Consider the following 26,398-nt stretch of genomic DNA (forward strand, 5'->3'; position numbering starts at 1 on the left):
GGTACGGTAGTGTGTTTATGAATCTGTTCATTCAGTGCAGGTAAACCTTATGAATCCAGCCACATGGCTTAGTGTTTAACCAAAATTATTATTATTATGAATCCTCAGGAAAGTGAAGGGAGGTTAGTTTATGCAAAAAAACAACTCCTATGCAAAAAAAACCTCTTTAATCTCTGTACTGTATATTGTCTCTACTACTTAATGTCAAGGGGCACATGAACCACGTGACCGCGTGGCGGCGAGATCAAGAAGTGTCGCAACTCTCTCTATCTACAGCTCTGAGTGCGTCATACTATCTTAGTACAGTGATATTTTATTCTGCAAGTTATCCTAAACTCACCACATAGTGGCAGTCAGGGCCCAAAAACAGTAATATATTAATAAATAAATAAATGGTAAGGTATTACAAACATGGAAAGCTACCCAAATGCAGTGTAAGTAATATATTCGAATATAATACTTAAAAAAAGAGGAAAATTCTCTTAACTTGATAAGATGGGTGGCTCTTAAAAGAGCCGTTGGTTTGCCAGAGCGACTAAGGCGCTTTACTTGGAGCTGGTGTACTTGGTGACGGCCTTGGTACCCTCGGACACGGCGTGCTTGGCCAGCTCACCGGGAAGCAGCAGGCGCACGGCGGTCTGGATCTCCCTGGAGGTAATGGTGGAGCGCTTGTTGTAGTGAGCCAGACGAGAGGACTCACCAGCGATACGCTCGAAAATGTCGTTGACGAAGGAGTTCATGATGCCCATAGCCTTGGAGGAGATCCCGGTATCAGGGTGGACCTGTTTCAGGACCTTGTACACGTAGATAGCGTAGCTCTCCTTCCTGGCCTTTCTGCGCTTCTTACCTCCTTTGCCGGCGGTCTTGGTGACGGTTTTCTTGGAGCCCTTCTTGGGCGCGGCCTTCGCTGGTTCAGGCATGATGCTGCTGTTTCCTCTAGAACAAACTGCAAGTGAATGTAGACGCTCTACACGCCCGCTTTATTAACCCTACATGCTGAGTAAGCCAAGTTGGAACACGTAACTCTGATTGGTCCAAGGTCCTGGGTTTCTATTGGACAGAGAACATACCGTTCCACGCCCCCTTCTGCCCCATTCACTAGAATCTGTTCTTTGATGTCTGTTCCCGCTTAATCTGAGGTCGATACATGTTTAAAAACCGAATATAAAAGAATAAATAGCAATATTTTATTACATTTTATATATAAATATATAGATAGGATAGATATATATTTTTGTTTGTTTTATAAGCGAGGCATTTGGGCACAATGTTTTACTGTATTTTACACAGAGATCGTGTTAATGACTGTAGTGTAATCTACAGTATGGATGTACATTGGTAGTATGCAAACACGCCGTATGAAAACTAAACAAGATCGGATAGTAAACGTAATACTAAAATTACTATTGATAATTCCAAGCTTTTAGGGCTTCATCAGTGAATGTGTTATTTTTACTTATAATGACGCTTTCAAGCTTTTGGGGCTAAACGAGTGATTTGCAAATGTACGCATCAGTGAACGTACTACTACTAATAATAACGATATTAATAATAAACCAGAAAGAATTTTCTCTTGTGTAGAAAATATGGGTGGCTCTTAAAAGAGCCGTTGTGTTAGCGTGGAGGTCTGAACGTTTAACCCCCGAATCCGTACAGGGTGCGTCCCTGGCGTTTCAGAGCGTACACCACGTCCATTGCGGTGACGGTCTTTCTCTTGGCGTGCTCGGTGTAGGTGACGGCATCACGGATGACGTTCTCCAGGAAAACCTTGAGCACACCGCGGGTCTCCTCGTAGATCAAGCCGGAAATACGCTTCACACCGCCACGGCGAGCCAAACGGCGGATGGCGGGTTTAGTAATACCCTGGATGTTATCACGGAGAACTTTGCGGTGACGCTTAGCGCCTCCTTTTCCAAGACCTTTGCCGCCTTTTCCTTTTTAAATATGATCTTTATTAAGACATGATTTTCAGAACAAAGTTATTATCATTACATTACAATCAGAACAAGATACAGAACACAGCAATAACACATACAAAACATAAAATCTATTACATACAAATTTTTACAACTTAAGTATCGACCATGGAAATTTTTTCTTAGCTTTAAGATCTTCAGTTCGCAACCGTCTTAAGTGACAAACAATCTGTTTAAAAACAATGTCAGCACTTATATTAATTTGGTCTATAATTATTTTGCATCTTGTTTTCCAAATCTTTGTATTCACCACACAAATAATTAGCCAGTAAAATTCTTCAATATTTGTATGTACATTATCAAAAATACCATACATTATTGTTCTCATATTTATATCAAAATCCAAATTTAATGTTTTTACTTTATTCCAAATGTTGGTGGTTCTTGTACAGTTCAACAAAAGATGTTCAATTGTTTCTTCTTCCAGACAACCATGTATAGGACATTTAGTGGTGGTGACATAGCAACTCCATTTCACAATTGTTCTAACAGGTAGTCTATGATTTATTATTAGCCACATAGTGTCTCTTATATTTTCAGAAATATTTTTAGAGAGTATGTTCTTTATTATTATCTTACTTTCATTTAAATCTATCTGTCTATACTGTAAGGTTTCTCCATGATAAAATGTATTAATTAATTTATAAATTTCTTTATTTGATAAGTTAATCCAGTCAATATTTAAGTTTGTATGCTTAAATGTGAAATCACCATAAATAAGTTTATAATAAAATACATCTTTTCTTTTCTTTCCTTTTTGTTTCAACCATTCAGATTCCTTTAGTATCCACTTAGCCTTCCTTTCCATTGCTTGTGCTATGTTTTTACAAAATGCAATTTTTAATTTAATGCCTAAGTCGATTGCTCCTAACCCTCCTTGTAACTTTGGTTTAAACAAAAGGGTTCGTTTTGTTACCTCCCTATTTGTATTCCATATAAATTTAATACACAATTTGTTCAGGCGATTAATACATTTTTCATCTGGTGGAAAAACAGTAGCAAGAAATAATAATTTAGATAAAATAAAGGTTTTAATAATATGTATGCGAGTTTTATAGTTAGAGCCTTTGAATTTGTCCAGTTCATGTTTCACTGACTCTTCTTTCTTTTCCCAGTTTAGTTCACGTGCTCTATCTTTAGATACATATATACCCAGTACTTTTATTTCTTCTTTTATATTAACTTCTAGATAGGGTTGTGTATTTCCTCCTATCCAAATACCTTCTGTTTTCATTTGGTTAAGTTTTGCACCTGCTATTATTTCATATTCATTAAAATAGTCTTTTAATATATTGTATTCAAATTGGTTTTTAATAAAGACTGTTATATCATCAGCATAAGCTGAGATTTTAATTATGTTGTTCTTAGAAAGTTTTATACCTTGTATTCTTGGGTCATGCTTGATTTTATTTAGAAGAGGGCTAATAGCTAGTACATAAAGGGCTGCACTTAAGGGGCAGCCTTGTTTAACTCCCCGTTCCACTAAGAAGGAATCTGTCAAAACACTGTTTACTTTTACTTGTGTCACAGATGTTTTATATAATAGCTTAACCATATGTATAAATTCAGGAGGAAACCCATAGTGTTCCAACACCAACCAAAGATATTCTCTAGATATTAAATCAAAAGCCTTCTTTTGGTCAAGAGCAATAATAAAATAATCGTTAATGTTTTTATTTGTCATTATCTCTCTTAAAGAATTCAAGTTGTCCCACATATATCTGCCTTTTATTGCACATGTCTGTTCCAATTCTATCAAATTGTCTAAATGTTCATTTATTCTATTCATTAAAATCTTAGCAAATATTTTATAATCTACGTTCATTATTGTAATTTGTCGCCAATTATCAAAATCATGTGGATCTCCTTTTTTAAAAATTAAGTTAATTACACTTTGATAAAAAGATTCATGCATTTTGCAGTTATTTATTCCATCATTAAAAGCGGATGCCAATAATTCCCCCACATCTTGTTTAAATAACTGATAGAATTCGGTGGGTATGCCATCTGTGCCGGGAGATTTACCTTTATTTAGTTGTTTAATGGCAATAAGAGTTTCATCACATGATATAGGTCTTCCTAGGTCTTCTGAACAATAAACAGTATCTTTTGTGCATGTACTCAAAAAGGACCGCACTTTTGTAATGTCTACTTCTATTTTTTTATACATCTTTTCACAGATATTTCTTATTAATATACATTTTTCACTTTCATCCTCAATTATTTTTCCCTTATCATTTCGTATCCCGGCAATATATTTATTTGATTTTCCTTCTCTTAATTGTTTAATTATATTTGTAATATTTGCTGGTTGATTTATGTCATGACCTGCTTGCATTTGAGGGCTTATAGTTAGTTCATCATTAATTTCAGTTAATTTTATTTTAATGTCATTTAATCTATTCTCTTCTTCAGAGGTCAACCCAGATTTTGTAAATAATTCAATATATTCATCCAACAGTTTATCATAAATGTCGTTATTTTGTTGATGCAATTCCCTACATTTTCGTTTAAAAAACATTCTAATTTGTTCTTTTAAAACTTGCCATAATTCAATATTTGATCTTGTTAATACTTTTAGTTGTTTTATCCTATTAATTTCATTTTTAGTATCTGAGATAATTATTTCTTCTTTTAAACAACGAGTATTTAATTTCCAATAACCTTTTTGTTCATATCTATATAATAATAGTTTTACATTTAGAGCTAGGTGATCAGAATCAACTAACAGCTCAGTTTTATACGATTTGACATGTATATTTTGTGATACATATATTTTATCAATCCTTGTTTTAACTGATTTGTCCATTCTAGTAAAGCCAATATCGATCGGGTAAATCTGTCTAAACGCGTCTTTTAGCTCTGACATTTCACATATTTTGTTTAAAAATTTACCATCCCTAGATAAAGGTATATCCCTATACGGTATTCTATCTTTTAAGTCAGAAATTATATTAAAATCTCCACACATTATTACGGGGAAACCAACATATAGTATCTCGAGAAGTTTATGTAGTATTTTCATCTTACCTGAACGATCTGTGGGTGCATAAACATTTATGATTCTTATTTTTTTATTATTAAAAAAACAGTCGACCAAAAGTAGACGACCCGGCACAAGATGTCTAGTCTTAATTATTCTTACTGTTTTTTTTTAAAAAAAGATTCCAATTCCGTCGGCTCTATCTTTACCTATTGATATAATACATTCACCTATTGTCCATAGTGAAGACATTTTTTTTTACATCTTCTAAAGTTGTCAATCTTAATTCTTGGGAACATATTATATCACAGCGTTTATTCATAAATTTAGCTATTTTTATATTCATATTTTTATCAGATTTCATCCCTCTTACATTTATTGATATTATATTCAATGTCATTTTAAAATAATTTAAGTGTTACGTTTAATACCTAATGAGATCATTCAGGTAAGATGTCAACTAACAATATTTAGTCTGCATCTTTTACTCGTTTACTCGTGTCCGCTATAGATGAAATTTTTTTACGTCTCTTTTTTGAGATGCCTTTTTTTTCAGCCACTATGTTAACTGTGTTAGGTGAGTTAGCTTTTTTTATTACTGTTTGAACAGAATTTTCATCATTCATTGTTGTGGTGTCAGTTTGTCTTTCACCTGAATCAACTTTGGGTATCGGGGGAGGTTCTTCATCAGATGTAGCGTTTGAAGATGTTGAGTCCTCGGTGTCGCTGTCTGTATCGGAGGAGGTAGTGGTGGATCCATCAGAATCTGAACTCTCTTCTTGTTGATCTTTCTTTTGCTCTTGAGTCGGAAGTACCTCTTCTATTTGCTGTTGAGTTGAAGGCGTCTGTGCAGGCAGCTGCGTGTTTGCAACATTTACGACGGATACTGTACAAGGACTTTGCAGAATTTTAGTTCTATTACTATACGATTGTGGGCAGGAAAAGTATGAATGTCCTTCTTGTCTGCATAAATTGCAGATCTCAGAATAGTCACATAGTTTGGCTTTGTGTCCCAATTGACCGCATTTCCAGCATTTAATCGTGTCGCATTCTTTAGCTTGATGACTTGAAGATGTACAAATGTAGCACCGTTGTTGTTGTCCAGGAAAGGTGATGTTCCCGTTGTACGGCCCCATCGAGATGGAGTTTGGGATTTGCATTAGGTTTCCACCATCGTCCCTCTTGACTTTTATTTTGTACCTCCGGACACCATACCATATTCCAAACTGGTCTACTGGTTTTTGAACAGGTTGTAGTATATGTGCAAACCTCATAATGTACTGATCGACATCCTCATCCGCAACTCTTCCAGTCCAGAACTTTACAACGATGAACTTTACGTCATTTGGAATTGCCGCCTTTTCCTCTTCCGGACATCGTTACTGCTCTCGTCGAGATGAAGCGAGTCAATGCAGGACGAGCGTTCACGGCGAGCCTGTTATTTCCCTCTACCGGACCTAGTTGAAGACAACAGGGCGGAGTTAAGCAGCGACCGCCCACTGTGACCGAAGCTGCTCGGAGTAGGCCTTGTGGAACGCGCTTTTAATATTGTACAATTAGGTGGGACAAATAGCCATTAGAGACATGACAATGTAGCCAATAAAATCTATACCAGGGGATGAGGCAGCGTGGGAGAATATTTCAGTTTATGATCAAAATGGTAGTTCAAATAAGAAAATTTAGAGTAAAATTGGAGTAAATTAAACAAAATGTTTTAAAACCTTTCAGGGTTTGTGGAAGTAGCATTAGAAACATGTTAGGGTAAATAAATGTACATGTAAAGCACCTGCATCGGTGTAAGAGTCTTTATGAAAGTAAATAAAATGTCAGGGTAAATACATAATACGTAAATAGACAATGCTTGTGCTTGTTGATTCGTGTGTGTGTGAGCACTCAGCCACGCCCGGTCTCACTCTACACGACTCAGAGATTAAACTCCTGCTGTATGCAGATGATCTGGTCCTTCTGTCCCCCAGCGCTCAGGGTCTCCAGCACAAACTGGACCTGCTGCAGCAGTACTGTCAGACCTGGGCCCTGACAGTCAACCTCAAAAAGACCAAAATTATGACCTTCCAGAAAAGAGCCAGATCTCAGGGAACCAAACACACATTTCAATTAGGACATCATGACATTGAGCACACTAAAGATTATACTTACCTCGGACTGAACATCAGTTCCACAGGAAACTTTAACCCGGCAGTAAATGAACTGAGAGAAAAAGCTCGCAGGGCGTCTACGCCATAAAACGTCAAACATTTGTGGAAATTCCGATTTGAATCTGGCTTAAAATTTTTGAATCAATAATTGAACCGATTGCTCTATATGGCAGTGAAGTTTGGGGTTCGCTTACCCACCATCAATTCCATAATTGGGACAAACATCCATTAGAGACCCTGCACACAGAGTTCTGTAAAAGCATCCTAAAAGTGCACAGACACACCACGAACAATGCGTGCAGGGCAGAATTAGGCCGATTTCCACTAATTATTAACATACAGAGAAGAGCAATCAACTTCTGGAACCATCTAAATGAGAGCGACCCCCAATCTTATCATTATAAAGCCCTGAAACACCAAGAACTGAGCAAACATACCAGTCCCCTCATCCAACTGGTCCTGAGTCACTGCACCCACACACCAGTAACACACACAGATACACCAGTAACACACACAGATACACCAGTAACACACACAGATACACCAGTAACACACACCGACACACTACTAACACACACAGATACACCACTAACACACACAGATACACCAGTAACACACACCGATACACCACTAACACACACCGACACACTAATAACACACACTGATACACCACTAACACACACCGACACACTAATAACACACACTGATACACCACTAACACACACCGACACACTAATAACACACACTGATACACCACTAACACACACCGACACACTAATAACACACACTGATACACCACTAACACACACCGACACACTAATAACACACACTGATACACCACTAACACACACTGATACACCACTAACACACACCGACACTCTAATAACACACACAGGTACACTACTAACACACACAGAAACTGTAATAACACACACAGATACACCACTAACACACACAGACACACTACTAACACACACTGATACACCACTAACACACACAGACACTCTAATAACACACACTGATACACCACTAACACAAACTGATACACCACTAACACACACAGACACACTACTAACACACACAGATACACCACTAACACACACTGATACACCACTAACACACACAGACACTCTAATAACATACACAGATACACCACTAACACACACAGACACTCTAATAACACACACTGATACACCACTAACACACACAGACACACCACTAACACACACAGACACTCTAATAACACACACTGATACACCACTAACACACACAGACACTCTAATAACACACACAGACACTCTAATAACACACACAGATACACCACTTACACACATAGATACACCACTAACACACACATACACACTAATAACACACACAGATACACCACTAACACACACAGACACACTAATAACACACACAAACACGTTACTAACACACACCAACACACCACTAACACAATAAAGACTCAGGAGCAGGAGAAATCTGCTAACACAATTAGAATAAACCAAATTACACAAACACCCAACAAAAATATCTGAATTATTGGGAAACTAAACTCAAAGTAAAATGCAGTGTTATTTGGCCCTAAACAGACACTACAGTGCAGCAGATTATCTGAGCACAGTATCCGACCCTAAATTAAGAAACACCCTGACGAGGTACAGACTGAGCGCACACGACCTGGCTTTAGAGACGGGGCGACACACCCGGTCCTGGCTGCCCCGGGAGGAGAGGTTGTGCCAGCACTGCACTCTCAGTACAGTAGAGACGGAGCTGCACTTCCTCACCCAGTGTACCAAGTACCACCACATCCACGCCCAATCTTCCCTAAATTTAATACCGTCATCCCCAACTTTACCTCCCTCCCAGACCCCGACAAACTGCCCCAAATACTGGGGGAGCACAGAGAGAGCTGCACACTAGCAGCACTCTATACACACACCTGCCACCAGGTGAGGGACAGTGGGTGACCATATCCCATACACACACACACAAACTGATTGTTATTACTACCTCTTTACTGTAAATATTATAATTTTTATTGTTATTGTTTTGCACTGTTTTTATTAATATTTTATTCTATTTAAAATAATATTTTATTCTATTTTATTCTATTTTGCACATGTAACTGTTTTGTATATATTTGTTCTTATAGGGCAGTTGTAGCCTAGGGGTTAAGGTACTGGACCAGTAATCAGAAGGTTGCTGGTTCAAACTCCACCATTGCCAGGTTGCCACTGTTGGGCCCTTGAGCAAGGCCCTTAACCCTCAATTGCTTAGATTGTATACTGTCACAACTGTAAGTCGCTTTGGATAAAAGCCTCTGCTAAATGCCGTAAATGTTTTTATTATTTCTCTGTAACTTGCTTTGGCAATACGAATGTCCTTATTTGTCATGCCAATAAAGCTTCTTTTGAGTTTGTGTGTGTGTGTGTGTGTGTGTGTGTGTGTGTGTGTGTGTGTGTGTGTGTGTGTGTGTGTCTGAGTGACTGAGTGACTGAGAGAGAGAGAGAGAGAGAGAGAGAGAGAGAGAGAGAGAGAGAGAGAGAGTGAGAGAGTGAGAGAGTGAGAGAGTGAGAGAGTGAGAGAGTGAGAGAGAGTAAAATAGTAAGTGTAAAATAATAATAATAATAATAATAATAATAATATGACTAATGGATATTGCCTAACCTATAGGCAATCACACTAATAAGTAAAATATGAGTAAAATACTGTGCCACCTGTACTGCTAGAGTCATCTATGTTTTGTTAAATTGAGTGTAAGGGCCATGAATGAGTAAATAACTAAATAAATACATAAAAAAATTAATACCTTAAACAAAACAAAAAAATGTGTAAAACAGTGTTCAGATTATTCTGGAATAAATAATAGTGATGCAAGTCTGTATAAGTTACATCTGTGTTAAAAATGTGTCTGTATATTTCACTTAAAATAGAGGGGGGAACAGTGTCTGTCAGAATTTGGACCCATTCTGTCAAAAGAGCATTTGTATGGCTTCAAATTGATGTTGGTCAGGAGAGCCTCAATCCATATTACCAAAAACTTTAATTCCTCAGCTGTGCAGTGCGATTTCGGTCAGGTCTCTGTGCAGGACACTGGAGTTTTTTGAAGCCGAGCTTCTCTTTATGTGTTTGTGGACTTTGTGCACAGAGGTTTAGTCCTGCTGGAACAGGACAGGGTCTTCCCCTTTAATCTAATTCAGTCATGGTTTTAATCTAACTCGCTTATGACACTTGTTAACACTTGTTAGCTATGGTGGCGGCTGAAACACATGAATTTCCAAATTACAGCAGGCATCATTGTGAATATGGTTGTTTTATCACCATTATTACTATTACCGCTATTATGGTTAACATTAAATATTCTGCTTATTCCTTATGCCTTCATACAACGTGTTTGCATACTACCAATGTACAGCCATACTGTAGATTACACTACAAGCAGTTAATACGATATCTGTGTAAAATACATTAAAACATTGTCCCTGAAGGCTTCAGTGTCTATCTAACTATCCATCAACCAATCAATCAAAGAGTTATGAGGATTTTATCAAGTAAATCTTACTAGTTTGTTTTTTCAGTGTCACATGATGAACAGTTTCTGGGTGTTGGTAAGAGAGAAGAATTCAGGGTGAAGTTTTTGAAATTGGTTTGTAGTAGACCTTTTGTATGTTGAGTGTATTTTGGACAATATGTTAAGAAGTGCAGCTCAGTCTCTGTGGTGTTGGTGTTGCACTGTGTACACACTCCTGGTTCTGTGGGGTCCAGAATTTCTTGTAGTGTCCGGTCTCGATGGCCAGCTTGTGTGCGCTGAGTCTGTATTTTGTCAGTGTGGTTCTGTGTTTGATGTCAGTCACTGTACTCAGGTAATCTGCTACAGTGTGCTGTCAATTTAGGGCCGAATAACACCGCATTTTACTCTGTGCTTGTATTTGGCTTCTCCAATAGCTGATGCAGTGTGGTTTTGTGTTTGTGCAGTGGCTGTTGTTGTTTAAATACACATACATACACATACACACAAACACACAAATAGATTTAGTTTGTGTGTTGTCACAGTGTAACCACGAGATGGAAGCCACGCTTCACTAATTGTGTATTGGTTCTCCAAAACATTATAATTACAGTTACTAGTACTACTACTACTATCACCAATAATACTATTATTACAACAACTATAATAGGGGAAAAAAAATCATAATGAGTAATTATGATTATTTACACTTAATATTTTACAGTATGTCTTCTAAAATGCCTGTAATTACCCAGTGTTAATTATCTATAATATTTTTTTTATTATTAATAATGATACATTATTCTGAATAATTATTATTGATTATTAATCGTTTATTCTTTCATTTTTTTGGCATTAGTAGCCTACTCATAACGACTACATTACTCTTACTAACTTAATGCTTTATAGAACCCCATAAACATACACCACTATAAACATTATTAATCATGTGTTATAAGACACCACCTGCCAATCTTTAATCAGCTGTACTTATGTAACCTTGTTTATAATTGTTGTAAGAACATGTCGTAAGGTACATCTCTACACACACACACACAGCTGTTTTTTCTAATATTCATAACTCTGATAAATGTAACTAATTTATAATTTGGAACCGACACACATAAATAAATGAAAAAGTTATGAAAAGTGCCCATTTCAGTGGAAGCATGTAAGTGGCTCTTAAAAGAGCCTTTGGGGATAACTGGATGGAGTGGGTTCGTTTAAGCACGCTCTCCGCGAATACGGCGGGCCAGCTGGATGTCCTTAGGCATGATGGTCACCCTCTTGGCATGGATGGCGCACAGGTTGGTGTCCTCGAACAGGCCGACCAGGTAAGCCTCACTGGCCTCCTGCAGAGCCATGACGGCAGAACTCTGGAAGCGCAGATCGGTCTTAAAGTCCTGAGCGATCTCTCTAACCAGGCGCTGGAAGGGCAGCTTGCGGATGAGCAGCTCAGTGGACTTCTGATAACGGCGGATTTCACGCAGAGCCACGGTACCTGGCCTGTAACGGTGAGGTTTCTTCACACCGCCAGTAGCCGGGGCGCTCTTGCGGGCAGCCTTAGTGGCGAGCTGCTTCCTCGGCGCCTTACCACCGGTGGATTTACGAGCGGTCTGCTTGGTTCTTGCCATCGCGTCTGGAACTCCGTACTTCACGAACTGTAGAACAGAATATGTCAGCCCGCCCAACACGCTCTTTTTAAGTACAAGAGCCGCTCCGCGCTCATTGGGCGTCTTGATGACGCACTTTTCTCATTGGACGAACGTTCTAACGTCAAATGTCGCTGACTGGTCGGTGTTCTGCCGCTGCCTCGTTTCAGAAAACAAAGTATTTCCTCTATGCTGTTGGCGGGATTTATAATACTTTCCATTGTTTCTTTGTGCTTTTAAAACACAGCCTACAATCGCATTTAAAGTATATACCTTTTTATACGTTCATTTTGCTTATTATTGTTATTATTAGCATTATTATTGTTCCATGCGTATTACACAAACGCGTTTGTTGCACCACTTTTAATCGTCTATATTGTTGGTTTTGCTACTGCAAGTGATCTGTAACTTCTCTTATGTTTACATACATAGGGACATATGTAAAAATAAATGGGGAAAAAATAAATCACATATTGATTTGGTAATTTTACCATGTCATAGATCATGTGTTTTATGCCGTGTGATTCTATGAAACGATACTACATTTAATTTGTTTACACACTATTTGGGGAAATAGCACTTTATCTGTGGAAATGGGTGGCTCTTAAAAGAGCCTTTTGGTTAGAACACGAGAGCGACTTTACTTGGCCTTGGCTGCTTTCTCGGTCTTCTTGGGCAACAGAACAGCCTGGATGTTAGGCAGCACACCGCCCTGAGCGATGGTTACACCTCCAAACAGTCTGTTCAACTCCTCGTCGTTACGCACGGCCAACTGCAGATGACGAGGGATGATACGAGACTTCTTGTTATCTCTGGCGGCGTTACCAGCCAACTCGAGGATCTCAGCGGTCAGATACTCCAGCACGGCAGCCAAGTAGACAGGAGCACCAGCTCCCACACGGTGGGCGTAATTACCCTTACGTAGGTGTCTGTGAACACGGCCCACGGGGAACTGAAGGCCGGCACGGGATGAGCGAGTCTTGGCCTTAGCCCTAGCCTTACCACCGGTCTTTCCCTTTTTTAAATAGTTTTATTTAACAAAATTCAATCACATTACAAATATATACAGATCAATACATCATCAAAATAATTACATCAGTTCAAAATGTTCATTACAAATCCAGAGTAGAATAATACAGAAAAAATATATATATTCAGAGCTTGTTCTTTTTATTTTCCCTTTTTATACATTATTTTTTTTAAGTGAAAAAAAAAAAAAGAATAATAATAATAAATTACAATCTTAATATTGACCAAGGAAGTGAAGTTTTTTTTGTGCGCAAGTCTTCATTTTTTAGTCTTCTAAGATGGCATACAATTTGTTTAAAAACAATATCTGGGGGTATGTTGCATTGCTCGAAAATCATTTTACACCTAGTTTTCCAGATTTTTGTATTAACAATACAGACAACTAACCAATAAAGGTCATTTATTCTTTGAGAAATATTTTCGAAGATTCCAAACATAATTGTTTTTTTATTTATTTCGAAATCTAAGTTTAAAGTTTTAATTTTGTTCCAAATATCAACTGATCTACTACAGTTTATTAGTAGATGCTCGATGGTTTCATCTTGTAAACAGCCCTGTATCGGGCATAATTTTGTTGTTACAAAGCAACTCCATTTAACGATAACTCTTACAGGAAGTCTTCCAACCGTTATTAACCATATTGTATCGCGTATGTTTTCAGAGATGTTTTTAGAGGAGATATTTTTTCTTACTTTTGTCGATTCCTCTTCGGTTAGTTGACTGTATTGTATCTTTTCACCATAATAATGATTATTAATTATATTATAAATATCTTTATTGGTTTGATTTAGCCAGTCTATATTTAAATGATCATGTTTAAACATAAAATCTCCGTAAAGGAGTTGGTAGTATGGTATATTTAATCTCTTTTTACCTTTTTGTTTTGACCAATATTCTTTTTTTCCAACCCAAATTGCACCTCTATTCATGGCTTGTGTTACATTTTTACAAAATGCTATTTTTAATTTATTACCCATATCAACAGCTCCCAAGCCCCCATGTTTTTTTGGTTTGTATAATAATGCTCTTTTTGTTACTTCTCTATTAGTTCCCCATATATATTTTACACATTGCTTGTTTAATCTTGTAATATATTTATCATCGGGTGGTATAACTGTAGCTAGAAATAATAATTTAGACAAGATAAAAGTTTTTATAATTTGAATTCGTGTCATATAATTGGTAGCTTTATATTTTTCTAGTTCCTCTTTTATTAATTGTTCCTTTTTCTCCCAATTTAGTTCTCTAGTTTTACTATTAGTTATATATATACCTAAAATTTTTATTTTATCTTTCAGATTTAGATTGATATGGGGTTGAATATCATCATCTCCTATCCAAACTCCTTCGGTTTTGTTTTGATTTAGTCTGGCTCCCGAAACTAACTCGTATGTTTTAAAATGTTCTTTTAAAATATCAAGCTCTTGTTGATCTTTTATTATTACGGTGATATCATCTGCATATGCTGAAATTTTAACTAAGTTATTGGGATCTAGTTGAATACCTTTGATTTTTTTATTATTTTTAATTAATTTTAAAAGTGGACTAATTGCCAAAATGTATAGGGCAGAACTCAGGGGACAACCTTGTTTTACTCCTCTATGACAGCTAAAATTATGTGTTAAAACACCATTAACATTTATTTGTACTTCCGACTTTGCATAAAGCAGCTTTATCATTTGGATGAAATTTTCTGGAAAGCCATAGTTTTCTAATACATGCCAGAGATATTCTCTTGAGAGAATAAAAATAATGAAAAAAATAAAAATTATTTCATAGTAGCATTAGATCAGAAAAAAGCTTTTGACTACGTCTCAAGAGAATATCTCTGGCATGTATTAGAAAACTATGGCTTTCCAGAAAATTTCATCCAAATGATAAAGCTGCTTTATGCAAAGTCGGAAGTACAAATAAATGTTAATGGTGTTTTAACACATAATTTTAGCTGTCATAGAGGAGTAAAACAAGGTTGTCCCCTGAGTTCTGCCCTATACATTTTGGCAATTAGTCCACTTTTAAAATTAATTAAAAATAATAAAAAAATCAAAGGTATTCAACTAGATCCCAATAACTTAGTTAAAATTTCAGCATATGCAGATGATATCACCGTAATAATAAAAGATCAACAAGAGCTTGATATTTTAAAAGAACATTTTAAAACATACGAGTTAGTTTCGGGAGCCAGACTAAATCAAAACAAAACCGAAGGAGTTTGGATAGGAGATGATGATATTCAACCCCATATCAATCTAAATCTGAAAGATAAAATAAAAATTTTAGGTATATATATAACTAATAGTAAAACTAGAGAACTAAATTGGGAGAAAAAGGAACAATTAATAAAAGAGGAACTAGAAAAATATAAAGCTACCAATTATATGACACGAATTCAAATTATAAAAACTTTTATCTTGTCTAAATTATTATTTCTAGCTACAGTTATACCACCCGATGATAAATATATTACAAGATTAAACAAGCAATGTGTAAAATATATATGGGGAACTAATAGAGAAGTAACAAAAAGAGCATTATTATACAAACCAAAAAAACATGGGGGCTTGGGAGCTGTTGATATGGGTAATAAATTAAAAATAGCATTTTGTAAAAATGTAACACAAGCCATGAATAGAGGTGCAATTTGGGTTGGAAAAAAAGAATATTGGTCAAAACAAAAAGGTAAAAAGAGATTAAATATACCATACTACCAACTCCTTTACGGAGATTTTATGTTTAAACATGATCATTTAAATATAGACTGGCTAAATCAAACCAATAAAGATATTTATAATATAATTAATAATCATTATTATGGTGAAAAGATACAATACAGTCAACTAACCGAAGAGGAATCGACAAAAGTAAGAAAAAATATCTCCTCTAAAAACATCTCTGAAAACATACGCGATACAATATGGTTAATAACGGTTGGAAGACTTCCTGTAAGAGTTATCGTTAAATGGAGTTGCTTTGTAACAACAAAATTATGCCCGATACAGGGCTGTTTACAAGATGAAACCATCGAGCATCTACTAATAAACTGTAGTAGATCAGTTGATATTTGGAACAAAATTAAAACTTTAAACTTAGATTTCGAAATAAATAAAAAAACAATTATGTTTGGAATCTTCGAAAATATTTCTCAAAGAATAAATGACCTTTATTGGTTAGTTGTCTGTATTGTTAATACAAAAATCTGGAAAACTAGGTGTAAAATGATTTTCGAGCAATGCAACATACCCCCAGATATTGTTTTTAAACAAATTGTATGCCATCTTAGAAGACTAAAAAATGAAGACTTGCGCACAAAAAAAACTTCACTTCCTTGGTCAATATTAAGATTGTAATTTATTATTATTATTCTTTTTTTTTTTTTCACTTAAAAAAAATAATGTATAAAAAGGGAAAATAAAAAGAACAAGCTCTGAATATATATATTTTTTCTGTATTATTCTACTCTGGATTTGTAATGAACATTTTGAACTGATGTAATTATTTTGATGATGTATTGATCTGTATATATTTGTAATGTGATTGAATTTTGTTAAATAAAACTATTTAAAAAAGGAAGACCGGTACTTAAAAAAAATAATGTATAAAAAGGGAAAATAAAAAGAACAAGCTCTGAATATATATATTTTTTCTGTATTATTCTACTCTGGATTTGTAATGAACATTTTGAACTGATGTAATTATTTTGATGATGTATTGATCTGTATATATTTGTAATGTGATTGAATTTTGTTAAATAAAACTATTTAAAAAAGGAAGACCGGTGGTAAGGCTAGAGCTAAGGCCAAGACTCGCTCATCTCGTGCCGGACTTCAGTTCCCTGTGGGCCGTGTTCACAGACTGCTACGTAAGGGTAATTACGCCGAGCGTGTGGGAGCTGGTGCTCCTGTCTACTTGGCTGCCGTGCTGGAGTATCTGACCGCTGAGATCCTCGAGTTGGCTGGTAACGCCGCCAGAGATAACAAGAAGTCTCGTATCATCCCTCGTCATCTGCAGTTGGCCGTGCGTAACGACGAGGAGTTGAACAGACTGCTTGGAGGTGTAACCATCGCTCAGGGCGGTGTGCTGCCTAACATCCAGGCTGTTCTGTTGCCCAAGAAGACCGAGAAACCATCCAAGGCCAAGTAAAGTCGCTCTCGTGTTATAACCAAAAGGCTCTTTTAAGAGCCACCCATTTCCACAGAAAAAGTGCAATTTCTTCAGCTAATGTGTAAACAAAACAAATGTAATATCGTTTCATAGACTCACACGGCATAAAACACGTGATTTATCACGTTAAATTTAACAAATCAATATGTACGATTTATTTTTTCCCTATCTATCTTATCTTTACATATATCCCTATATATGTATACATTAGCCAAGTTATAGATCACTTGCAGTAACAAAACCAACAATATAGACGATTAAAAGTGGTGCAACAAACGTGTTTGTGTAATACACATGAAACAAAAATAATAATAATGCTAATAATAACTAACAACAAGCAAAATGAACGAAATATTCAATAATATATTTTTTAAAAAGGTATATGCTTTAAATGCGATTGTAAGCTGTGTTCTAAAAGCACAAAGAAAGAAAGGAAAGTATTATAAATCCCGCCAACAGCATAGAGGAAATATTATGTTTTTTGAAACGAGGCAGCGGCAGAACGCCGACCAGTAAGCGACATTTAACGTAAGCACGATCGTCCAATGAGAAAAGAGCTTCATCAAGACGCCCAATGAGCGCGGAGCGGCTCTGGTACTTAAATAGAGCGTGTTGGGCGAGCTAACATATTGTGTTCTACAGTTCGTGAAGTGCGGAGTTCCAGACGCGATGGCAAGAACCAAGCAAACCGCTCGTAAATCCACCGGTGGGAAAGCGCCGAGGAAGCAGCTCGCCACTAAGGCTGCCCGCAAGAGCGCCCCGGCTACTGGCGGTGTGAAGAAACCTCACCGTTACAGGCCAGGTACCGTGGCTCTGCGTGAAATCCGCCGTTATCAGAAGTCCACTGAGCTGCTCATCCGCAAGCTGCCCTTCCAGCGCCTGGTTAGAGAGATCGCTCAGGACTTTAAGACCGATCTGCGCTTCCAGAGTTCTGCCGTCATGGCTCTGCAGGAGGCCAGTGAGGCTTACCTGGTCGGTCTGTTCGAGGACACCAACCTGTGCGCCATCCATGCCAAGAGGGTGACCATCATGCCTAAGGACATCCAGCTGGCCCGCCGTATTCGCGGAGAGCGTGCTTAAACGAACCCACTCCATCCAGTTATCCACAAAGGCTCTTTTAAGAGCCACTTACATGCTTCCACTGAAATGGGCATTTTTCATAACTTTTTTTATTTTTTTATCATTCCATTGTGTGTGCGTGTTCCGAGTTATAATTTAGTTATATTTATCAGTTATAAATATTAGGAAAAACTGGTTAATGTGTTTGTGTGTGTAGAGATGTACTTTACATGTTCTTACAACAATTATAAACACGGTTACATAAGTACAGCTGATTAAAGATTGGCAGGTGGTGTCTTATAACACATGATTAATAATGTTTATAGTGGTGTATGTTTATGGGGTTCTATAAAGCACTGAGTTAGTAAGAGTAATATAGTCGTTATGAGTAGTAGAGTAAAAACAAAAAACATGACGGTAAATAAGAGGGAGCCGTAAATTGCAGCGGTGGTTAAAATATTACGCTACTGATGCAAAAATAAAAAAGTTTAATGATCAGTAATTATTCAGAATAATATAACAATAATAAAATACTATTCTAGGTACTCAACACAGGGTAATTAGAGACATTTTAGAACAGACATACTGTAAAATATTAAGTGTAAATAATCATAATTACTCATAATAATTATTTTTATTTCTATTATAACTGTTGTAATAATAGTGTTATTGGTGATGGTAGTAGTAGTAGTAACTGTAATTATAATGTTATGGAGAACCAATAGATGATTAGTGGAGCGTTTCTTTCATCTCGTGGCCAAAATGTGAAAACACGAACTAAATCTGTGTGTTTATGTGTGTATGTGTGTGTTTTCTATGTATGTATATTTTTATGTATTTTCATGTAATATAAAAAATTGTTAGGAGGATTTAGTGGCGTTGGTGTTGCACGGTGTACACAGTCTGTATTTTACACAGAGATGGTATTAACTGATTGTAGTGTAATCTACAGTATGGCTGTACATTGGTAGAATGTAAACACGCTGGATGAAGTCATAAGGAATGAGCAGAATATTGAATGTTAACCATAAGACTGGTTATTGTAATAATGGTAATAAAAGAACCGTATTCACAATGATGCCTTTTCTAATTTGGTAATTCATGTGTTTGAGCCGCCACTGTGTGTGTGTAACTTTAACCTTTGTCCTCTGAGTCCCGCAGCACCGACTCCCATTTCTGACGGGTTTTTGTCGCCGTTTGCAGGTTCTTCGGCTGGTACTCACACTCAGGCTGGCACTCATTGTGCTCGCTACCTGATCTGAAGGCATGAGGACCCAGGTGTGGTTCATCATCTCCAGGTGCGCCTTGTGTTCCTAGGCAGCACAGATGATATCTGTTGAGCCCAATTTAAAACCTCCTTCTAACCCAAACTATAATAACCCCAAAATGTTTCTAACCGTAACTATGATAACCCCAACATGTATCTAACCCAATTAGGATAACCCCAAGCTAGTTCTAACCCTAAATTAATCCTATTTTTACTATCAGGCAATGAAATTAGAAGGAGGCAGAGTAAAAACATCAACATAATTTCACTATTTAATTTACTTTCACGAAAACAGGTGGGAAAAAGTGTAGGTTTTCACATTAACAATACACAAAAAAAAAATTTCTATAACTTTTGGACTTCATTTGCTGTTTTTCAGTCCTTTGAAGCAGTCAAGACCAGCTTTGTGATGTCCAAAAAGTACATAAAGAGCTATAAAAAGACCTTGTTGCTTTTGTATTTGAGCTAGCAAAGCTTCACACCTGAATGTTGTACATTGTTCACGTTCTTGTATTTCACGGTGTTTAGTACCTTAATGGGGATTTAAATTGTAAACTTTAAACGGCTTTACTTCTGACTTCAGTAAATAAATAGACGCCCATGTCTTGTTAAGAAATTGCAGTTTCTATCTATTGCACTCACAGTTCTGTTCATGAACACATTACGGTGAAGATGGATACACTCGCACACACCTAAATCATAAACTGAGAAGGAAATAAAAAAAACCAGAAAACCAACCCCATAAAAAAAGAAAATAAATTAATTAATTAATTAATTTGAGTTCACATATACGGACACATTTCTAAAACAACACATGGCTCCTACACTTACACAAGAGATCTCACTTATTAACATGCTTTTTTTTTTTTTATAATTCTTTTTAAAACTCAGAAATGGTTTTAACACAGCTAACACTGAAACATAAAATGTCTTCTTTCACTTATTTGGATTTTATTGATACACAGCTAAGATCACTTTCACTTTAATCAAGATGTGTCTGACTTTGAAATATGTTTATGAAACGTTATGCTTTAGCAGAATATGACTTATAACTTCCCATTTCTCACAATACAGTGAAATATACAAACACATTTTCAACACAGATGTCACTTATAAAGACTTGCATCAGTATTGTTCAGCACAGACAAATCCAAACACTGCTTTACACATTTTTTATGTGACACATATCCAGGGCCAGATGTAGCCTAGTGGTTAAGGTACTAGGCCATTGACCAGAGGGTCACTGGTTCAAGCCCCACCACTGCTAGGTTATCACTATTGGGCCCTTGAGCAAGGTTCTTAACCCTCAATTGCTCTGACTGTATACTGTTACTGTAATGTAAATCGCTTTGGATAAAGGCGTCTGCTAAATGCTGAAAATGTAAATATTCACCTATTTTACTTTTTTTTTAAACTCTCTCTCTCACACACACACACACATCTGCAAAAGCTAGCAACAAACACTGGCGTTGTTCATTTATATATTAAACATTCCAACACAATTTTACCCTCATGTTTTATTTACCCTACACCTCCTCCTACACTGCTGCAGGTGTTTTAGATCTTTGTTTTTATCATAACGTGTCTCTAATGCTACTTTCACAAGCACTGACAGATTTCTAAAGCTATTTGTTTGTTTCAAATTCAATATTCACTACAACTGTACTGATATGAACTAATATAAATTTTTGATTATACACTGCTGTATTCTCCCACACCGTCTTTCCGTATTCCTAGTATGTTTTTTTTTTTTTTTTTGGCTACATTGTCATGTCTCTAATGGCTCTTTGTCCCACCTAATTGAACAATATTAAAACATGCGACAAACATGGCGATTATAGTACATTGTAATAAGGTTTAAGGTTGCATGGGGTTTAGGGTTGTTTCTTTGTTTGTATTTCTTTCTTTTGGCACAACATGTTTAGAAAAAAATTCTTAACATTAAACATTAGTTACAGAAAAATATGTCATGTGGAATACATCACATCGATTGTGGACCGATTTACTGTGGGGATAAAACAGTGGAGGTTCTAAGTTACGCGCTTTACATGAGGCCTACTCCGAGCAGCTGCGGTCACAGTGGGCGGTCACTGCTTAACTCCGCCCCATTGTCTTCAACTAGGTCCGGTAGAGGGAAATAACAGGCTCGCTGTGAACGCTCGTCCTGCATTGACTCGTTTCTTCTCGACGAGAGCAGTAACGATGTCCGGAAGAGGAAAAGGCGGCAAAGGTCTTGGAAAAGGAGGCGCTAAGCGTCACCGCAAAGTTCTCCGTGATAACATCCAGGGTATTACTAAACCTGCCATCCGCCGTTTGGCTCGACGTGGCGGTGTGAAGCGTATTTCCGGCTTGATCTACGAGGAGACCCGCGGTGTGCTCAAGATTTTCCTGGAGAACGTGATCCGTGATGCCGTCACCTACACCTAGTAAAAAATAATAACACATTTACTGATGCATTTTTTTGTGTAGCCCTAAAAGCCTGGCGTTATCATTAGTAGTTTTAGTATTACGTTTACTATCAGATCTCTCGTTTAGCCTTCATACGGCGTGTTTGCATACTACCAATGTACAGCCATACTGTAGATTACACTACAATCATTAACACGATCTCTGTGTAAAATACAGTAAAACATTGTGCCCGAATGCTTCGCTTAAAAAACAAACAGAAAAATATCTATCTATCCTATCTATATATTTATATATAAAATTTAATAAAACATTGCTATTGAATCTTTTAAATTCGGTTTTAAAACATATATCGACCTCAGATTAAGCGGGAACAGACAACAAAGAACAGATTCTAGTGAATGGGGCAGAAGGGGGCGTGGAACGGTATGTTGTCTGTCCAATAGAAACCCAGGACTTTGAACCAATCAGAGTTACGTGTTTCAACTTGGCTGACTCAGCATGCAGGGTTAATAAAGCGGGCGTGTAGAGCGTTTATATTCACTTGCAGTTTGTTCTAGAAGAAACAGCAGCATCATGCCCGAACCAGCGAAGGCCGCGCCCAAGAAGGGCTCCAAGAAAACCGTCACCAAGACCGCCGGCAAAGGAGGCAAGAAGCGCAGAAAGTCCAGGAAGGAGAGCTACGCTATCTACGTGTACAAGGTCCTGAAACAGGTCCATCCTGATACCGGGATCTCCTCCAAGGCTATGGGCATCATGAACTCCTTCGTCAACGACATTTTCGAGCGTATCGCTGGTGAGTCCTCTCGTCTGACTCACTACAACAAGCGCTCCACCATTACCTCCAGGGAGATCCAGACCGCCGTGCGCCTGCTGCTTCCCGGTGAGCTGGCCAAGCACGCCGTGTCCGAGGGTACCAAGGCCGTCACCAAGTACACCAGCTCCAAGTAAAGCGCCTTAGTCGCTCTGGCAAACCAACGGTTCTTTTAAGAGCCACCCATCTTATCAAGATAAGAGAATTTTCCTCTTTTTAATTATTAGATCTGAATATGTTATACCATCTTTATCCAGCTAGTTTCACATGTTTGTAATACTTGACTCTATTGTTTCTTTTATTTATTTATTAATATATTACTGTTTTTGGGCCCTGACTGCCACGGAGCGAGCGTTACCCAGAGACACTTGCGGCCGCGGTGTTAATAACTGTTAGTTCTTTGTTGTACATGTTTATTGGGTTTGTTTATGTTGTTTGGTGTTCTGTTTAACGATGTTAGTTTGTGCAGAGTGTATTTGTTTATTTACATGTTGAATCTAAAACCTACCGTAACCGTGTAGCGCGGGGATAACATGGCTACAATAGCCGGAAGTATGTGGATGAGTTGATGTGTGTCTTACACCGTGTAACTAATAAAGAGATGATGCTGTTGTCATAGCAACTCACGACTCCGTGTGATCTTCGCAAACGCCAAATTAATAATAATAATAATAATAATAAATTCGGCTAAACACTAAGTAATGTGGCTAAATTCATAAAGTGTACCTGCACTGAATGAATAGATTCATAAATACACTACCGTACCAGAAACATTATAGTGAAGGTACAGGAAATAGCTTCATTCATCTCTTATTTCATGAGTGATTAATAATTGATTCCTACATGTAATACATGAATGAATTCATTATGAATATGCACAAGTTCATTTTGTCTAATGTAAGTGGTGGACAAGGTACACAAACCATGTAGTTGAGTTAAAGTAGAGATATCCAAGGTGAAATATTACTCCAGTAATAGTAAAAATACTCTTTACCTCCACGTGAGTAAAATTACTAAAGTATTTACCTTCAAATGTACTTCAGTATGAAAGTAAAAGTAGCATAATTTATTATGGCTCTAAAGTTTTATGATCATTTCTGTAACAAGACTTAATTAATCAACTTTTAGGTAAAAATTTTCGAGTGTCATTTATTAATCTGACACTAATGTTTATTAAAATTATCATAAGAAAAAAACACTGATTGGTGCGATCGCTTCACGCTTCCTTTATTTTGACAATTATTTACACATAAACCAAAAGGAAACACAGATTGTTCAGAATGTAGTGGAGAAAAAAGTAAAACATTTGACTACCAAATGTGGTGGAGTTAAAGTAAAAACTCACCCAACTAGTTACATTTACTTAGTTACTGTCCACCACTGCTAATGTATGCCTTAATGCAGGAGCAATATATTAATTATTTTAGTAATTAAGGTACAAGTGTCATCAGTTATTCATGAGATTCATACAGGTCATCAGGATGATCATCACAAATATTACCTCATGTCATGTTTGTGGTGCTTAAACTGAAAAGTGGTGCTTAAATATTTCTAATTTAATTTTATGATCTGTTGTGGATTAAATAACTAAAGATTTGTTATGAAATCACTGAAAATGCTTGCTAAGTAGTGGAAATGAATGTGGCTCTATGGGTTGAAAATGTACAACGGTTCCCTACGGGAGTGTCGCCACTCTGTTCTCTCTACCGCTCTGGATACACTTAAAATATCGTCCCGTTATTATTGTTAGGATTTAAGTTTTGTTTAAGCTGACAGTGTAATCGTCAACTATTATCATTAAACAGCATTAAGTGGCCCCATTTATATGCATTCTGACAGCAAGCATTGTTCAATTGTTTTATTTAGACACAATGCGGTGCAGCTTGTACTGATGGCTTTTAGTCTTTACGTATCATTTGCAGATAGCAAATTATCTGTTTTCTTGTGCCTCATGTGTGACAAATTCTCATTGGACTATATGTCCATGTTTAGTGATGATGATGATGATAATGTCATAATAACAGATGAAGAAGAGCAAGAATTTAAAAAAAATCACAGGATTGCTGGCCTAAAACAAGAACAAATACAACAACAGAGAAAAAAAAAAACACTACTACTAATATAAAGTACTACTATATGTATGTAATATATACATATATACATATATATATATACATACAGTCAGTTTCTGACTGCTGTTATTTATGTAGTATGTAGATTCAGATTCAAGTAGCTCTGTAGGCATGACAGTAGAAAACAATATTCCCAAAGCAGTACAAACTATAATCAGTAAAACTGAACAGAGAACACAAATAATAGACAATAAAAAAATAATTTGTCTAATTTACATAAAGATATACAGAGGATATAAAAATGTTCTTAATAAACATATATAGGTGTGTGTGGGTGTGTGTGTGTGTGTGTACACACAAATTTGTTACCCACTGTCTCTCAGGTGGTGTAGCGCTGACACATACTGTACGGCGAGCGTTTTCTGTAATTTTTGTAAGTGTTTGGTAATTTGGGATTTGTTGTTTAAATCTGTCTGTGACATTTTCTTGTGTTGATTTGAATTTTTGGCAGTGAAGAAGGAAGTGCATCTCTGTCTCCACTGTAAGATGTGGCTCCAGTTTGTACTTACTTTTTATTTCACGATGGTATTCTAGTCTACTGTGAGATTGGATTTGGTTCTCCCAGTGTTCTAGATACCTGTTCTTACTGTTAGCTATGAGCTGTTGGACAGTGCTGTGATCTATGTGATCTATACAGTACAATGGGCTGTATCACACTAACAAATAATTTACTTCATTGAGGTGGGGATGTCAATGTTGTAAAATCTCCTACTGATTGTGTACAGGCCTCTGCCGGCTTTTTCCTTTAGTGCATTCACTGCCATGCTGAAACTCCCTGATGCAGTAATGAGTACAGCTGTGGTCTAGTGGTTAGGGTACTGGACTAGTAATCAGAAGGTTGCTGGTTCAAGCCCCACCACTGCCAGGTTGCTGCTGTTGGGCCCTTGAGCAAGGTCCTTAACCCTCAACTGCTCAGATTGTATACTGTAACTGTACTGTACGTCGCTTTGGATAAACGCGTCTGCTAAATGCTGAAAATGTAAATGTAATGATGAGACCAAGGTAAGTGTACTGCATTGTGTGCTCCAGGGCAGTGCTGACCATGGTAAACTGGTGCCATGTATTCCTGACATCTAGGTTTGTCTTTGGAAGACAATCATTTTTGTTTTCTTTAGATTTACTGCTAGGGCCCAGTTCTGGCAGTACTGCTCCAACAGGTCTAGGTGCAGCTGCATAGAGTAGAAATTTTACTTTGTTTGTCACCAGTTCTTACAGCACTTTTGTTTATTAGTAGTATCTGTGTGTGTTTGAG

The 26,398-nt window shown here is 36.9% G+C and overlaps 7 protein-coding genes and 1 pseudogene across 7 annotated transcripts; 4 read left to right on the forward strand and 4 right to left on the reverse strand.

Moving 5' to 3' along the window:
- Window positions 1–545: 545 nt before the first annotated feature.
- On the reverse strand, window positions 546–920 carry LOC134329029 (histone H2B-like). Its single transcript, XM_063010272.1, has one exon. It carries the CDS (start codon window positions 918–920, stop codon window positions 546–548), a length of 375 nt encoding a protein of 124 aa, XP_062866342.1.
- A 715-nt stretch (window positions 921–1,635) lies between these two features.
- On the reverse strand, window positions 1,636–6,336 carry LOC134329060 (histone H4-like). Its single transcript, XM_063010308.1, has 2 exons — window positions 6,315–6,336; window positions 1,636–1,934 (listed from the first exon to the last, which is right to left on the reverse strand). Exons 1-2 carry the CDS (start codon window positions 6,334–6,336, stop codon window positions 1,636–1,638), a joined length of 321 nt encoding a protein of 106 aa, XP_062866378.1.
- A 5,498-nt stretch (window positions 6,337–11,834) lies between these two features.
- On the reverse strand, window positions 11,835–12,278 carry LOC134328948 (histone H3). The gene has a single exon (XM_063010190.1). It carries the CDS (start codon window positions 12,258–12,260, stop codon window positions 11,850–11,852), a length of 411 nt encoding a protein of 136 aa, XP_062866260.1. The 5' UTR covers window positions 12,261–12,278; the 3' UTR covers window positions 11,835–11,849.
- A 634-nt stretch (window positions 12,279–12,912) lies between these two features.
- Window positions 12,913–13,299, reverse strand: LOC134328399 (histone H2A-like; annotated as a pseudogene).
- Window positions 13,300–13,585: 286 nt separating this feature from the next.
- LOC134328400 (histone H2A-like) lies at window positions 13,586–17,447 on the forward strand. The gene is made up of 2 exons (XM_063009500.1): window positions 13,586–13,620; window positions 17,075–17,447. The coding sequence occupies exons 1-2, from the start codon at window positions 13,586–13,588 to the stop codon at window positions 17,445–17,447; spliced, it is 408 nt and encodes a 135-aa protein (XP_062865570.1).
- A 690-nt stretch (window positions 17,448–18,137) lies between these two features.
- On the forward strand, window positions 18,138–18,548 carry LOC134328956 (histone H3). Its single transcript, XM_063010197.1, has one exon. It carries the CDS (start codon window positions 18,138–18,140, stop codon window positions 18,546–18,548), a length of 411 nt encoding a protein of 136 aa, XP_062866267.1.
- A 3,447-nt stretch (window positions 18,549–21,995) lies between these two features.
- On the forward strand, window positions 21,996–22,223 carry LOC134329077 (uncharacterized). Its single transcript, XM_063010322.1, has one exon. The coding sequence runs from the start codon at window positions 21,997–21,999 to the stop codon at window positions 22,219–22,221; it is 225 nt and encodes a 74-aa protein (XP_062866392.1). The 5' UTR covers window position 21,996; the 3' UTR covers window positions 22,222–22,223.
- A 553-nt stretch (window positions 22,224–22,776) lies between these two features.
- LOC134329018 (histone H2B-like) lies at window positions 22,777–23,625 on the forward strand. Its single transcript, XM_063010261.1, has one exon. The coding sequence runs from the start codon at window positions 22,777–22,779 to the stop codon at window positions 23,149–23,151; it is 375 nt and encodes a 124-aa protein (XP_062866331.1). The 3' UTR covers window positions 23,152–23,625.
- Window positions 23,626–26,398: the final 2,773 nt, after the last annotated feature.

This window comes from Trichomycterus rosablanca, chromosome 15 (assembly GCF_030014385.1).
Source record: "Trichomycterus rosablanca isolate fTriRos1 chromosome 15, fTriRos1.hap1, whole genome shotgun sequence".
Classification (NCBI taxonomy): Eukaryota; Metazoa; Chordata; class Actinopteri; order Siluriformes; family Trichomycteridae; genus Trichomycterus; species Trichomycterus rosablanca.

What these genes read in the sequence shown, in the direction of transcription:
- LOC134328400 (XM_063009500.1), top strand. Translation starts at nt 13,586, where the DNA reads ATGGCATACAATTTGTTTAAAAACAATATCTGGGG. An exon ending in TTTAAAAACAATATCTGGGG is followed by an intron (nt 13,621 to 17,074) that starts GTATGTTGCATT and finishes TATTTAAAAAAG; the next exon opens with GAAGACCGGTGGTAAGGCTA.
- LOC134329018 (XM_063010261.1), top strand. Translation starts at nt 22,777, where the DNA reads ATGCCCGAACCAGCGAAGGCCGCGCCCAAGAAGGGCTCCAAGAAAACC.
- LOC134328956 (XM_063010197.1), top strand. Translation starts at nt 18,138, where the DNA reads ATGGCAAGAACCAAGCAAACCGCTCGTAAATCCACCGGTGGGAAAGCG.
- LOC134328948 (XM_063010190.1), bottom strand. Translation starts at nt 12,260, where the DNA reads ATGGCAAGAACCAAGCAGACCGCTCGTAAATCCACCGGTGGTAAGGCG.
- LOC134329077 (XM_063010322.1), top strand. Translation starts at nt 21,997, where the DNA reads ATGTCCGGAAGAGGAAAAGGCGGCAAAGGTCTTGGAAAAGGAGGCGCT.
- LOC134329060 (XM_063010308.1), bottom strand. Translation starts at nt 6,336, where the DNA reads ATGTCCGGAAGAGGAAAAGGCG. An exon ending in GTCCGGAAGAGGAAAAGGCG is followed by an intron (nt 1,935 to 6,314) that starts GCAATTCCAAAT and finishes ATATTTAAAAAG; the next exon opens with GAAAAGGCGGCAAAGGTCTT.
- LOC134329029 (XM_063010272.1), bottom strand. Translation starts at nt 920, where the DNA reads ATGCCTGAACCAGCGAAGGCCGCGCCCAAGAAGGGCTCCAAGAAAACC.